This window comes from Phascolarctos cinereus, unplaced genomic scaffold (assembly GCF_003287225.1).
Source record: "Phascolarctos cinereus isolate Bilbo 61053 unplaced genomic scaffold, phaCin_HiC Scaffold_2;HRSCAF=192, whole genome shotgun sequence".
NCBI classification, from domain to species: Eukaryota; Metazoa; Chordata; class Mammalia; order Diprotodontia; family Phascolarctidae; genus Phascolarctos; species Phascolarctos cinereus.
In genome coordinates, this window is record NW_027555625.1 from 373163443 (window position 1) to 373175820 (window position 12378).

The window sequence follows — 12378 nt, forward strand, 5'->3', positions numbered from 1 at the left end:
AGGGAGAGGCGAGGTGGAATTCAGCCAATTACGTCGGCCCACTTTTTGCTCATTTCCGTAGAAGAGGCGCTCACGTCTACGAGAGCGGAGTTGCCATGGTAATGACACGTGAGGAAGGTGGGGCCAAGCGTAAGACGGAAGCCGATCTCGCCGCAGAGCACTGTGGGTAACCACTTTGCGAATCTGGTCTTCGGTGGTTGCGTTTGTTTTGGGAGTTGAAGCCGGAGTCAAGATGCCGGAACGAGACAGTGAGTCCCGGGCTCCCCTCCTTCTTCCTTGGGACTCTCCCTCGGGTCAGGCTTTATTAAGGGCCTTCCCTGCGTCCAGCTTGGGCTGTTAGGGACAGTTTGGGCGGGGGAGTCGGCGGGGTCGCGGCCCGAGGGGGTGCGGGGAGCTCAGTCTTTTGTTTGACCCAGGTGAACCGTTCTCCAACCCGCTAGCCCCGGATGGCCATGATGTGGATGATCCTCACTCCTTCCATCAGTGAGTATGACCGGCACGTAGGGGCCAAGAGTATAGAGGCCTCTTTTGGTACGGTGGGCCCCCCTGGGTGGGATTGCAGGTTTTTGAACTTGTGCTTTAAGATGCATCTCAAATACTTTGTTCGTGGAGGTGAGCCTGGGCTCTTAAAGGCAATGCCAGCTGAACACAAACAGGTCTTCCTATAGCTTCATGTATACTGTGTGAAGGCTGTATGGCTTCTGGGCACCAGCTTAGTTGGAGAGACAGTGCTTGCCATAGTGAGCAGGATTTGGAGTCAGGACCTAGTATCTGCCAGCTGGGTTTTGCTAGTTCCTGATCTGTATCATGCCACTGGACTCATATGGCTCCGGAGGAGAAAGTCAGGCTGGTGACTTTGCACAGCCTTTCCTCAGTTACATCGAATTCACTTGAAAGTCGTGGCATCACCTTCCTGATGTCATGGTCCTTTTCGAGAATGAAAGACTAACAACAACCTGTGAGTAGTCCCAAGCTGCCCCACTGGGGACCCAGTTCCAGTTGGGCGTCAGAGTTCCTCCTACCCCTCCCCTTCCTTCCCTTCCCCCCCCTTCTGTTCACATAGGGTATCATACTTTATGGCATGTGCTGTGCCCAAAGGAATGAAAATTTTGTTGCCTGAAACCTAGCAAGATATCTTGGGGTTTCATGGGCTAGATTTCTTTCTTAAAGACTTTTCCTTAAACCTAATTTATTCTGGCTGTCTTTTGATTGGCCAGCCAATAGGTTCCAGCCCAAACCCCACTTAGTGGTCATTGTTTGGGCCCTGATTGCTCAGAGTGAGTGACTCTGAGGGTCTTCCTCTCCTTGAGTGGTGGGTTTTTGGGGGGGGGAAGGGAGCTTAAGTAAAAGGGGCCATTTCTTGACTCTTTTCTTAACTAGCCTTAATAACTGAATGGGTGTTGCTTCAGTCAAAGTGAGAACTCAGAAAGAGTTTACCCCAACATCAACAATTATGAGCTAATTAATCTCTCTGGGCTTTAGTTTCATTATCTTTTTGATGAGGGATTTGGAGTAGATAATCTCTCTGGATCCTTACAATTTGGAAAGGCTTATTATTTTTTTTTAGTGGAAGATTGTTTGCCAGTTGGTGATTTCTTCACTGACAGCAAGGTGCTTACTTAATAAAACTAAACTATGAAGGATTTGAGATCTGTGTCAATGAGAGTATTACTTGAACTAATGAAGTCAGGGGTCCTGGAAGTAATAAATGTTATTATTTGCTACTAGCATGTTACTGGGTTATATAGAGAAGTAATAGTTACTTTTGGGGGAAAGAGATGCTAGGTGGAAACAGACTGAGGAAGTGCTGATTTTGTCATTCCTGTTTGACAATCTTGTATCTTGTTTCACTAGGTCCAAACTCACCAATGAAGACTTTAGGAAACTACTTATGACACCTAGAGCTGCACCCACATCTGCACCACCGTCCAAATCTCGCCATCATGAGTAAGCTGTTGGATATTCCTAGTTGTTTCCCAACCTGTTCCTATTGCGTACTTTCTTGTAGGAAATGTTTAGAAAAGTAGAAGGTAAGAGGGATTATTTTGTTGAGGCTCTGGTTGGGTTGGGAATCTGTATATTCTTCCAAATCTATTCCTCTGGGCCTTTTTTTTTTTCCCCCCCTCTGGGGCTTTCTTCTGCTCAGCTTTAGTTCCCTGATCATTTTACCCCAGGGGACTCTTATTGGGATTTGTGAGGCTGTGGTAGCCATTTGATACGTTTGGATTTTCTACTTCTTCTAGGATGCCAAGGGAATACAATGAGGATGAAGATCCAGCAGCACGAAGGAGGAAAAAGAAAAGGTGAAAGGAAGGGAAGGGGAGGTTAGATCTTAATGTGAGCACTGTCTTTACTGAGGTGGGACTGAGTTAGGTTAAGAGTTGGTTATGTAGGAGCATAGTTCTCATTTAATGAAGAAGCTGAGGTTTCTCTTTTTTGGAAGCTCTAAGGTTTTTGTGCTTGTTAGGGGGCTTTTTACTTAGAAACTACAAAAGCTTTCTATGGGCCTGGTATTTTGCTTTCTTTGTTCTGGGGGGGGTGGGGGGGGAGAATTATGAGACATTGAGCTGAAATTTGTAAACAGTTGGAAATCCAGTTAATCTTCTGGGGCTATGTGGCCCCAGTAATTTGGAAGTGACTAAGCAGGAAGGTGCTTTAGTAGTGACTGAGAAAGTTCTATTATAATTATAGAGCAAATTGCAATGTACAGAGAAAGAGAATTGCTGTGAGAAGGTGTATAAGTAATTGGGTATTACAGGGGGTATATTTTTTGGCCCAGAGGTACGTGTATGAGGAGTGAGGGCAAAGATATAGAGAACAGAGAGTCCAAGCAAATAGAGAGGAGCAGATTTGCTACACTTATATTTGAATGCCTTATCTCTTTCTGCTCATTCATAGCTACTATGCTAAACTCCGTCAACAAGAAATTGAGCGTGAAAGGGAGCTAGCAGAAAAGTATCGGGACCGTGCCAAAGAAAGGAGAGATGGTGTAAACAAGGATTATGAAGAAACAGAGTTGATAAGTACCACTGCTAATTACAGAGCCGTGGGACCTACTGCTGAGGCGTGAGTAGACTTTGGCCTAGATTCATTTAAGATTTAATTTCTGAAGCAGCCCCAGTCAGGCTGTGTAATTGTGGGCAAATCATTTAGTTCTTCTGGGCTTCAGTATACTGTAATGTGGACTTCTGGCCTCCTTCCCACCTAAGCCAAGCCACTATAAACAGTCCCTTGTCAGTAATACTAGGTTGATCTGATAATGGTCTCTTTTGTTGTGTAGTGACAAATCTGCAGCAGAGAAGAGGCGACAGTTGATCCAGGAGTCCAAGTTCTTGGGTGGTGACATGGAACATACTCATTTGGTGAAAGGCTTGGATTTTGCCCTTCTCCAGAAGGTGAGGTGTTTTTCTTTTGTTTGTGAGTTATGGATGTTCCTAGAATGCTGAATGTCTCTGGGCCTTCAGGAAGGGGAGCTTTGTTGAATGGGGAGCCTTCCTGGCTGTTGTAGAATTATCTCATTAGTGCTGAAGATATACATTTAGGGTATAGTCAGAACTGTCCCAGACACCTCTCTGGTTCCTCCTTTAGGTTCGAGCTGAGATTGCTAGCAAAGAAAAAGAAGAGGAGGAGATGATGGAGAAACCTCAAAAGGAAACGAAGTAAGTGTAAGGGGGAGGCGTGGATTGTTGAGGTGGAGGGGCAGGACTTGGACTAATGGCAGAACTGGCTAATGACTTCTTTCTTGTTTCTTAAGGAAGGATGAAGATCCTGAGAATAAGATTGAGTTTAAGACACGTTTGGGTAAGAGCAGAAGTGTTATTTTAATGCCTTAACACTTGTTTTCAATAAGAAGAGACTTAAATACCACCAGCTAAAAATGCACCAGAATTGTTCGATTATGGTAGAATTTTAAAAAATTCCACATTTGTTGTCCCCAGACTACAGTATTTCTAACTACATGCTTTAAATACCATTTTCAAACTGCTTTAAACCAAGATTTAATTCCTTATAGATCTTTTGCACTTTCTCATGCACCATAGAAATCAGTTTGAGATTTAATCTAACATCAACTATATGTCCTTTCAAATGAAGACAGAAAATAGATATTTAAACTTCACTTTCTTGTGAAGTAGTTTTTACATGACTTTAAATCACATTTTGTAAAGCTAGACGTCTATTGGGAGATATTACATATTCTTTAAACCTACACAAAAGTGCTTTGAGACCTGCATAGAATAGCCCTAACTTTAAAATTTATTTATAATACCTTTGGTATCTTTTACCACTTTTCTGCTAATTCGCTTGAAAAATTCACTGTAGAGCAAAATCATCACCAGTCTGACTTTAAGGCCTTTTGAAAGTTTTTAAATGTAGAAAAATGCCCCAATTATATTACTGCTGAGAAAATCATTACGTGAGAGTATATATATTTTATTTCCATGGCAAGATACAAGGCTTAGATCCTCTAATGGAGGTTAGTAGAGAATAATTCTCATTAGAGGGAAAATAACTTAAATTTGTAGCCCCTAGGATTGGCCATTGCATGTATTTTCCTGTTAAAGGTGTCTTATCCTTTTAAGTTCCCATTAGTGCAATTATAGAAAACCTCAGGCTATCAGTTATTAGAGATGGATAGAGAAATCTTTGCCTATAGGAATCTCCCTGTCTGTATTCTACATGAAACCTTTTACTGTATTTAATTGTTAATCTTAGTTAGCTATCTAACTTTACTTTCTACTATCCCTTAAGAAGTAATCAATCTCTTAGTCTCCAGCCTTACTTTTTCCTGCCTCTGTAGTATTGCTTTTGTTATCTCCACCCCTAAGTGGAATACCCTTCCTTTCTTTACCTATCCAATATCTATCCATTCTTCAGGGTCCAGCTCAAGTCTTGTCTGTCTTCTTTATAAAACACTTGACTACCCATTCAAACATGGGTTTCTCCCTTTTCTGACCTTCTTTAACACTGGTAGTACCATATATTTTAGCATTTGTTTTCTAATTCTTTATTGTTTTTTTTTATTAGGCTTGTCTCCTCAACTAGACTGTAATCTGTTTGAAGATTAGAACTAAGTCATATGACAGTGCCAGGCTCACTGTAGGCACTCAGTGAATACTTACTTATTATCCCCTTCTCTTAGGCCGAAATGTTTACCGTATGCTCTTTAAGAACAAAGCTTACGAACGAAATGAGCTGTTTCTGCCAGGCCGCATGGCCTATGTTGTAGATCTGGATGATGAGTATGCAGATACAGATATCCCCACTACACTTATCCGGAGCAAAGCTGATTGTCCTACCATGGAGGTACTTGCCGTAATATTCCTTAGTACTGTATTTTGTAGGAAATGTGGGAGGGACTCTTTCCTCCTAGAAATGGTGTTTTCTTAGTTGGTTGACTTATTTTCTTTTTGGGATTTCAGGCCCAGACCACCCTGACCACGAATGATATTGTCATCAGCAAATTGACACAAATCCTTTCCTACTTGCGGCAGGGTACCCGGAATAAGAAGCTGAAGAAAAAGGACAAAGGTCTCTGGATGGTTGTGGGGAAAGATTATTTTCTGTGGGGACTGAGTTTTGTGGTGACATACGGAGTGTCAGGAAGCAATAAGTTTATTTAGTGATATTTGTCCTAGAGCCATTCTGTTCCCTTTGCCTTGGAAGAGAGCCTTGAGAATTGGGTGACAAGAAGACTATTCTCAGAATCAGGGCTGGGACAAGACTAGAACAGATATTTTTTCCCTGACAAATTTGAGAAGTAGTGTTGTGGTAAGAGGCAGAGTGGGAACAATGTTGGTAGTTCTCTCTTTACACCCTTCCCGCCCCCCACAACTGATCAGCAGCAAGGTTTATGTAGTGCCCCCTGTACGCATAAGAGCTTGTGCTAGGGACTGTAGGAGATTGACATTTTTGAATAGATATTTACAATATGTTGACTGTTTAATTAATTTTCTTCATTGCCTAGCACAACATACAAAAATAGGTAGTTAGAAGTATCTTTCCATTGTGATGACAACAAAATGTTTTCTAATTAATTGTATATAGTCTAAACCAGGTGTCTCTTCTTCCTTACCACCCATTCCTCAGCTTCTTAACATCTGGCCTCTGTTCTTCTGAGACTATTCTCCTAAAGGGCATCCAAGAGCTCTTAATTGCTAAGTCCAGTGGCTTCTTCTCAGTTCTTATCCTCCTTTCAGATGAGACTGTATCCTTCCCCTCTTTTAAAAAAAGCTTTTTTCACCTTTTTATACTTTCTTAATGTTCTCTCTCAGCCTCTGTGACTCCATAGTCTTCTAGCTTTCTATCTCTGTGTTGTTTGTTGGCTGCTCTTTTTGAGCCTGCAGTAACTGGCAAGGTATTTTGTTCTTGACCTTTCTCTCTCTTTTTTTTTATTCATAAATGTTGTATGGACTTTTTTTTTACACATTACTATCTCTCCTTAATAAATTCCCACCAAACAGTGGCACCTTTATTTTTAACAAATGGAACAAAATAAATTTACACAATTGCCTTATTCCGTCATTTTTTTTTGGTGAGGCAGTTGGGGTTCAGTGACTTGCCCAGAGTCACACAGCTAGGAAATATTGTGTGTCTGAGGCCGGATTTGAACTCCGGTCCTCCTGACTCCAGGACCAATGCTGTATTCACTAAGCCGCCTAGCTGCCCCTCATTCCATCATTCTGAGAATGAGAAAGCGTACTTCTTTGTAGATGTTTTACAGTAATATTGAGAGAAGAATTGATGGTGACACTGGGAGAGAAATGGCCCTACCTTGTTATCCTTACTCCTGTTCTTTCTTTACAGGAAAGCTGGATGAGAAGAAACCTCCAGAGGCTGACATGAAGTATGTATATTAGTTTCTGATATAAGTGATCATAGGAAGACAGCTTTGTGGAAGATCAGTTGTTCTGGAAATCTGTGGGAAGCCTAGTCTAGGAACCTGAAGACAATAGTAGGGTCCATACTTTCAGATAGCTACTGACATCTGGGTCTGTGCCTTTCCAGCATTTTTGAAGACATTGGAGATTATGTGCCATCAACAACTAAGGTTCCAAGGGAAAAAGAGAGGGAGCGCTATCGTGAACGGGAGCGAGATCGGGACCGGGACCGAGAACGGGAGAGAGAAAGAGAACGGGACAGGGAGAGGGACCGAGAAAGAGAGCGAGATCGGGAAAGAGAAGAGGAGAAGAAGCGACACAGCTATTTTGAGAAGCCCAAAGTGGATGACGAGGTGAGTCATGAATTCCTAGATTTTTATCACATGCAGAAAGATAGACTAGTTTCAGAAGCTGACTAAATTCAGATTCCCAGTATGGAAATCCCCGTAAAGTTTTTGGAGGGACTAATATAATTTCCTTGGTAAATGGATGATTATCTGGAAATTCTGTGCTTACTAAGTAGCGTTTTCCCTGGTTCCATCTTGTTTTTGCAGACTTTAGGGTGGTGGTGGGGGGAGAGATTGGGAATTTAGAGACAGAGGAGAGAAAATTAGAGGCAGTATGCCCATTCCTTGAATCAGAACAATGACTAGAACATTGTTTTCTCCTTGATCAACCTGGTAAAAAGTGGTTATGATGTGAGGCAGTAATTGAAGACACCATTAATAGCAGATTTTTCAGAAGTATTATTAGATGGTGATGTAGGAAGGAATTTTTAAGAAAGCTGGCCATGGAAAGGGAGTATGATTTCCCCACAGTAGCTTCCTAACAGAGTGGAAAAAACCACGAAGTTGGTGGAGGTTTGAGGGAGTGGTTAAAAGGGGAAGAGATCAGAAAAGAGTAGATTTGTAAAATGTGGTCAAGAATAAAAAGTAGTTGTTGCTGGTATTTGACACTGACCTTACTCTCTTTTTCCTTTTCCAGCCCATCGATATTGACAAAGGTAAGTTATATGCATGTTGTTAAGTAGGTGTTGTGAAGTATTCTGAAGAACCAGAAGCCTGCATCCTGGCTGCTGCCTTTCGTTTGAACCTGGCTTAAAATTCTGATATACTGCACAGATCAGAGATGATATGCATGGAGCTGACTCTGGGCAACAGTGGTATGCTATGCTCAAAGAAATCAGAATAGGGACTTACCTTACTGTTGCTTTGGTTATGTGATATAGGATCAACTCTGATGTTTGTACAGTAGTGGCAGGATACAGGGATTACTGCTAGAAGGACCATGGAGGGATCTGAGGCTCCCAAACTCCTCAGTCCTCTAAGAACTGGGCGTGGGTGGGGGTGGGTCCTGGCCCAAGTCTCTCTTGCTTAAGAAGATGGTTAATATAAGTTTTTTACCTATAGGTCCTGGATCTGCCAAAGAGTTGATAAAGTCCATCAATGAAAAGTTTGCTGGTTCTGCTGGTTGGGAAGGTGGTGAATCATATCCTTTACTATGAAATAGGGTCATGAGTTCTAAAAGAACTTTTTAGCTTCCCCTTGCTTCTGATTCTCCCAAAGCTCTTTTATATGGAGAGGTTTGACTGAGAGTTGCCCTTTTCCCCATAGGACATGCTTAGAACAACCACTCTCTCTTTAGGATTGCAGTCTTTCTATGGCCTTTATCCTCTGGTCTTGTTCTCTCTTTCCCCCTCTCTCTGGACTCTACCATTTGTTGCAATATATCCCTTTTCTTCCTCTCAGAGAGCCATTTCTATTAACAAATAATAAAAAGAAACCAGTTCAACAAATCTCACCAACACATCTCTCACCAGTCATGTACAAGAATCCCCTATTTTTGTAAAAAAGGAAAGGAGGTGCCCTTTTTTTTTTAAAGGACTTTTGTTTATTTATTTTTAGTTAGGCAATGGGGTTAAGTGACTTACCCAGGGTCACAAAGCTAGTAAGTGTTATGTGTCTGAGGCTGGATTTGAGCTTAGGTCCTGACTCCAAGGCTGGTGCGCTATCCACTGTGCCACCTAGCTGCCCCTGAGGTGCGCTTTTATACTTGCTCTTTGGAGCCAAGTTTGTTCATTGCAGTTTCTCAGCATTTTGGTTATTTTGTTGTTTTTCCATTTGCATTGCTTTAGTTATTGTGTATATTGTTTTCTTGCTTCTTCTTACTTTGTATCAGTTCATATTTTTTCCCATCCTTCTCTATAATATTCTATTATATTCATGTATGAGAGATTTTTAAAGGCTATTCCCCAGTGGGCATCTAGTATATGGACATCTACTTTCTGTGGCACTTGTTGGTACACCTTAACATAGCACACACTGAAGAAACCAGAAGATAAGAAGCAACTGGGAGATTTCTTTGGCATGTCCAACAGTTATGCAGAATGTTATCCAGCCACGTAAGCGAGGCTTCATTCTGGGAAGTGGGATATGAATCTCTGGGAAGTAGGATATGGGGAGGGTAGTTGGAAAATCGAAACTGCGAGTAAGAGAATTGGGCAGTTTTCTGTGATTCTGAAATATCTGTCACTCATGAGAAGATGTCAGAATCGCCTTATGTCAATTGAGTCAGCTGGGAGGAGTGGGGAAAGTAAGAAGTTTGAAAGGGCAAAGGGACTAGTCAGGTTCCTAGCCAGTCTTGGTGGTTAGAGCATTTGATTTTTCTTTGCCTCTTTTTAGGATGGATGATATGGCTGTGGACAGTGATGAAGAGGTAGATTATAGCAAAATGGACCAGGTATGTCTCTGTGAGGTTTACATTAAGAGCAGATTATATCTTGGCTGTAGTCTGTAGGGCTATCTTTCTCTGTAGGAAAAAGAACAAGCAGCTACCTGACTGAAAGTGTATATCTTATGTTTTCCACTAGTACTAGCATTTAGTGATTCATTGAGAAAATTAATAGTAGCCTGGATGGTGGAATTAGTGGCTTAACTGAATATTTAGTTCTCTACAGAAAGATAAATGAGCCAAAAACATTTTCACTTTGAGGGTTAGGTTAACGTTTAGAAAAGAATTTTCTTTGAACTCAGGCTGAAGGTGGTGGTGGTGGTAGGGAGGGAGGGAAGGTGGAGACACGATTGCTATAAAGCATCATTTTAGCCAAATTTCAAGGTTGTCTCTTCTATATTTGTAAACACAGTTATTAATGGAATACCAAATAGGATTGCTTTAACCTTCTTTTCTTTTTCCTTTAAGTGGCAGAGATGGTTTGGATATCTGATTATCTGGAATAACTGCTTATTTTTCACAGTAGTCCCTTTATCTCCAAAGAAGTGTAGAACCAGAGAACAACCCTAGTTAGTTGGATTTTCTAGGCACTGTCCTGAAACAGTGTTGAATGTGGCCTACAAGCCCTGTACTGCAAACTAGAAGGGTTCCTGCTGACCACCATTTTCTTTCTTGCCACAGGGTAACAAGAAAGGACCATTGGGTCGATGGGACTTTGACACCCAGGAGGAGTACAGCGAGTATATGAATAACAAAGAGGCTTTGCCTAAGTAAGTCTGGCACTGAGACTAAACGGGGTTCTGGGAGCAGGGAAGGGGGCATGGAAGAGGGCACAGTCTGGTAAGGCTGTTCCCACCTAGGGCCCTTTCTTTGAATCTTGCTCTATGCAACCTCACTATATTGTTACCCTGACTCTCTTCATCTACCTGTAGAGCTGCATTCCAGTATGGCATCAAGATGTCAGAAGGTCGGAAAACCAGACGCTTCAAAGAAACAAATGACAAGGCAGAGCTTGATCGACAGTGGAAAAAGATCAGTGCAGTGAGTTTAGGGAGGTGGGAAGCTATAAATGGGAACAGAGATCCAGATCCTCCCATCCCTTAGGCTTGGGGTAAAGAGCTTGGGAAGAAACTCCAGGATTATCCCTCGTAGACGGGAAGGCCTTGAGATGGTTCACCCACCCATTGAGATGTGTCTTAATGCTTCTGTTGGGCCCTTGTCTCCCCTCTCTTACTGGTCAAGGTAGGCTTGGATGTGTAGCATAATTATCTGTTCTTTTTTGCAGATTATTGAGAAAAGAAAGAAAATGGAGGCTGATGGGTAAGAGACTTTTTCATTTGGTTGGGGATCATTGAAACAAGTGTGTTGATTTTTTTTTAAATTTCGTAGTGTGTTGATTCTTGATGGTATTTCTTTTTCCATTGTAGGGTTGAGGTCAAAAGACCAAAATATTAGTCCAGCACTCTGAATCCTGGAAGATTACGTGTCTGGATATTTCTCAACTTTTTGTCTCTCCCTTTGCACTTTCTTTAGAGAAGCTGCAGTGTTCATGTGTGTGTATGAAATTGCATTGTTTCGACTATTAAAATCCGTGTTAACCCTTTGTTTTTTCTTTTCTGCTGAAGAGATGGTATGAAGGGAAAGATGGCGGATGAGGTCAACTCCAATTCCTCAGGGTTTCTGGAAACACTAGTTGGACCAATTTCACCATTTTGTTCTTGGCACAAGCTCTAGCACATACTTGGGTACAGTCAGTTACATGTGGGAACTCATTTTAATTATGTACTGGACAAGCTGAGATTACAGTATTATAGCTAGTATCCCAGCATTGATAGCAAGTGTTAAATATTTCTCTTTTTCCAGTGTGTATTCAGCTGAAAGTATGACACTGCCTAAGAGGTCCTGGCCAGTGTAGTTTCAAAATAGAAAGGAGGGAGGGAAGGAGTATTAGGCTCAAATGTTCTTTTTTAAAAAAGCTATTTTTTCACTTAAGGCTTTACCAAGGAAAGGTATACCAGATATACATATATATCCATATACTAGAGTAACTTTTGTAACAAAGAAGTTAAAGGGGCAGTGACTAGGAAAAGTGATTGGACTTTGATTATCAGCAATTTGACCCTACGGTTGCAAAATATAGCTTTAAGTATGTGTAAAAAAAATTTGGGTTATAAAAACAAGTAAACCAATCTTACTTACATTGTACTAATTACCAAGTAATGCTCCTCAAAGGTATACTATCTTATGACCCATTCTTGTCCAGTGGAATGGCCTATTTAGGGAAGAAGGACCCTTTCTTATACTGAGCTGTGTTCACGTAGAGTAGGAATGTCATGCCTCTAAGTCAAAGCTGCACGTGAAATCTACTCGCCTCATAGCTGCAAGAGTTTCAGCAAAGCTGGCCTCTGAATTGCCTTTTTCACCCTTTTGCTAGCTCTCCTCTTCCTTACTGCCCTCTGCCAGTTGTGGATAGCTGAAATATGAGCTTCTGAACTGGTGGGAGTCAGATGGGAGTCAGATGTCAGCCAGATGTCAGCCAGTCATAAGAATATCCACACCCTGGTGGATCCCTGGGCTAATGGCCCACTGGTTTCTTACTAAATGCCAGGCTACTGCCTATCCGTTAGGATCTGCTAACTCAGCTCCTGCTGGCTTGCAAGTTCCTAGTTCAACTTTCAACTTGGATTCCTTGTAAAAGTTAACTTTTAGGAAGCTGTGGGGGTGGTGTTGATAGAAATTCTATGCAGATGTTGCAATCTGCAGGTAACCA

The 12378-nt window shown here is 41.7% G+C and overlaps 1 protein-coding gene across 2 annotated transcripts; it reads left to right on the top strand.

Moving 5' to 3' along the window:
* The first annotated feature begins 131 nt into the window (after nt 1–131).
* Nucleotides 132–11211, top strand: IK (IK cytokine). 2 transcript variants are annotated; one of them, XM_078150484.1, is made up of 20 exons: nt 132–248; nt 417–483; nt 1855–1947; nt 2244–2303; nt 2899–3066; nt 3281–3395; nt 3589–3659; nt 3755–3801; nt 5141–5304; nt 5421–5529; nt 6805–6844; nt 7006–7231; nt 7863–7881; nt 8288–8365; nt 9198–9279; nt 9560–9617; nt 10290–10378; nt 10541–10649; nt 10894–10928; nt 11036–11211. In XM_078150484.1, the coding sequence occupies exons 1-20, from the start codon at nt 233–235 to the stop codon at nt 11061–11063; spliced, it is 1674 nt and encodes a 557-aa protein (XP_078006610.1). In that variant the 5' UTR covers nt 132–232; the 3' UTR covers nt 11064–11211. The 2 variants fall into 2 exon arrangements, with proteins under 2 accessions (XP_078006610.1, XP_078006611.1); XM_078150485.1 differs by lacking the exons at nt 132–248; nt 417–483 and adding an exon at nt 513–958.
* Nucleotides 11212–12378: the final 1167 nt, after the last annotated feature.